Genomic DNA, 1,610 nt, shown 5'->3' on the forward strand with positions numbered 1-1,610 from the left:
GTACCGTGGAGGCCAGATATTCACCAGTACGTAACTTCAAACCTTATTTTTTTTAAGTACAGTATCTTCAGAAAAACGTGGTCCTATCTTGTAAGGTTGATGCCGTTCTACGCTAGGAGATCATTCAGTTTTTATAATATAAAATATATGTAAATATATTAATATTATTTTAATGAACCAACCCTCCTATCTTCTTCTTCTGATGCTTAGTTAGTATTATGTGAAACTATAACCTTCTGAAACAGACGTTATGTGATACAAAGCACCACTAAATCTTCTCTTCTTGTCCTGCCCCGTCGCTTCTCTTCTGTCCAGGATATGTTTCAGGAGAACAAGACAACAGTCACTGAATTTCTGCTCCTGGGATTTCCAAGTCTCCAACCCTTCAATGTCGCCCTCTTCATTCTGTTCCTCGTGTTCTACATCATAACCTTAGCTGGAAACCTGCTGATCATCATACTGGTGTCAAACAGCCAAAGCCTTAAATCTCCCATGTACATCTTCCTCTGTCACCTGTCCTTGAATGACATGTTACTCACCACAAACATAGCCCCTAAAATGCTACATGTTGTATTGAACGGAGGAGGCACAATACATGTTTCTGGCTGCATCACACAATTTTACTTCTATGGCATTTCAACAGCTGTAGAGACTCTTCTTCTCACAGTGATGTCCCTTGACCGATATCTGGCCATCTGCAACCCACTGCGGTACACCTCCATCATGGACTTCAGACTTAGTCTCCACCTCGTAACCTGGACTTGGCTGATTGCATTTCTGTTAATGATATTCATCGTTATTCCTATGTGCCAGTTACAGTTCTGTGGTCCCGATATCATTGACCATTACTTCTGTGATTTTGATCCTCTTCTGGAGCTCTCTTGTTCAGACACCTCCATTGTGAGACTAGGAGATTTTGTCTTAGCCATCCCTACAATACTCTTCCCATTTGTCTTCATCACTTCCACATATGTCTCCATCTCCCTCACCATCCTCAGGATCCCATCTACCACTGGTAAACAGAAAGCCTTCTCCACCTGCAGCTCCCACCTGGCTCTTGTGGGCACATTTTATGGGACTCTCATAGCTATTTACATGACACCATCCGGAGGACAGTCATTTAATGTAAATAAGGTCCTATCCCTTCTGTACACCGTGGGGACTCCCCTTTTTAACCCAATTATATATAGTCTGAGAAATCAGGACATCAAGTTGGTTCTGAGGAAATGCCTCTATATAAGGAGAAGTTCTTCTATTTAAATACATCTCAATAGAGAGAACAACATTTGAGCTTGTTTCTGTGACAATTAAAGTTCAATCATTTGTATAAATGGCTGTAGTAATAAAAATGGGAAATCCCAACAGAAGAAGGGTGAGTACAATCAGATGGAAGTGTAGGACCTGTCTCACATTAGAACGTTATTACTGCACAAAAAGACGAGGGAAAACCGCAGGGTGAAAACTCTATCACAAAGAAATGTATGAACCCAATAAAGCTAGACACTATTAATTACTAAGTGCTGTGTGTTGTATTAGGCATGCAATAAGCCACACACCCTAATCAATATTATAATTTTTAATCGTTTACGAGAGTTTATTCATGTAACCTT

General features: G+C 40.3%; 1 protein-coding gene across 1 annotated transcript; it reads left to right on the forward strand.

Annotated features, from left to right (window-relative positions):
• Nucleotides 1–318: 318 nt before the first annotated feature.
• LOC142471415 (olfactory receptor 11A1-like) lies at nt 319–1,260 on the forward strand. The gene has a single exon (XM_075578220.1). It carries the CDS (start codon nt 319–321, stop codon nt 1,258–1,260), a length of 942 nt encoding a protein of 313 aa, XP_075434335.1.
• The last annotated feature ends 350 nt before the right edge of the window (nt 1,261–1,610 follow it).

Source organism: Ascaphus truei, chromosome 20 (genome assembly GCF_040206685.1).
Source record: "Ascaphus truei isolate aAscTru1 chromosome 20, aAscTru1.hap1, whole genome shotgun sequence".
Lineage (NCBI taxonomy): Eukaryota > Metazoa > Chordata > Amphibia > Anura > Ascaphidae > Ascaphus > Ascaphus truei.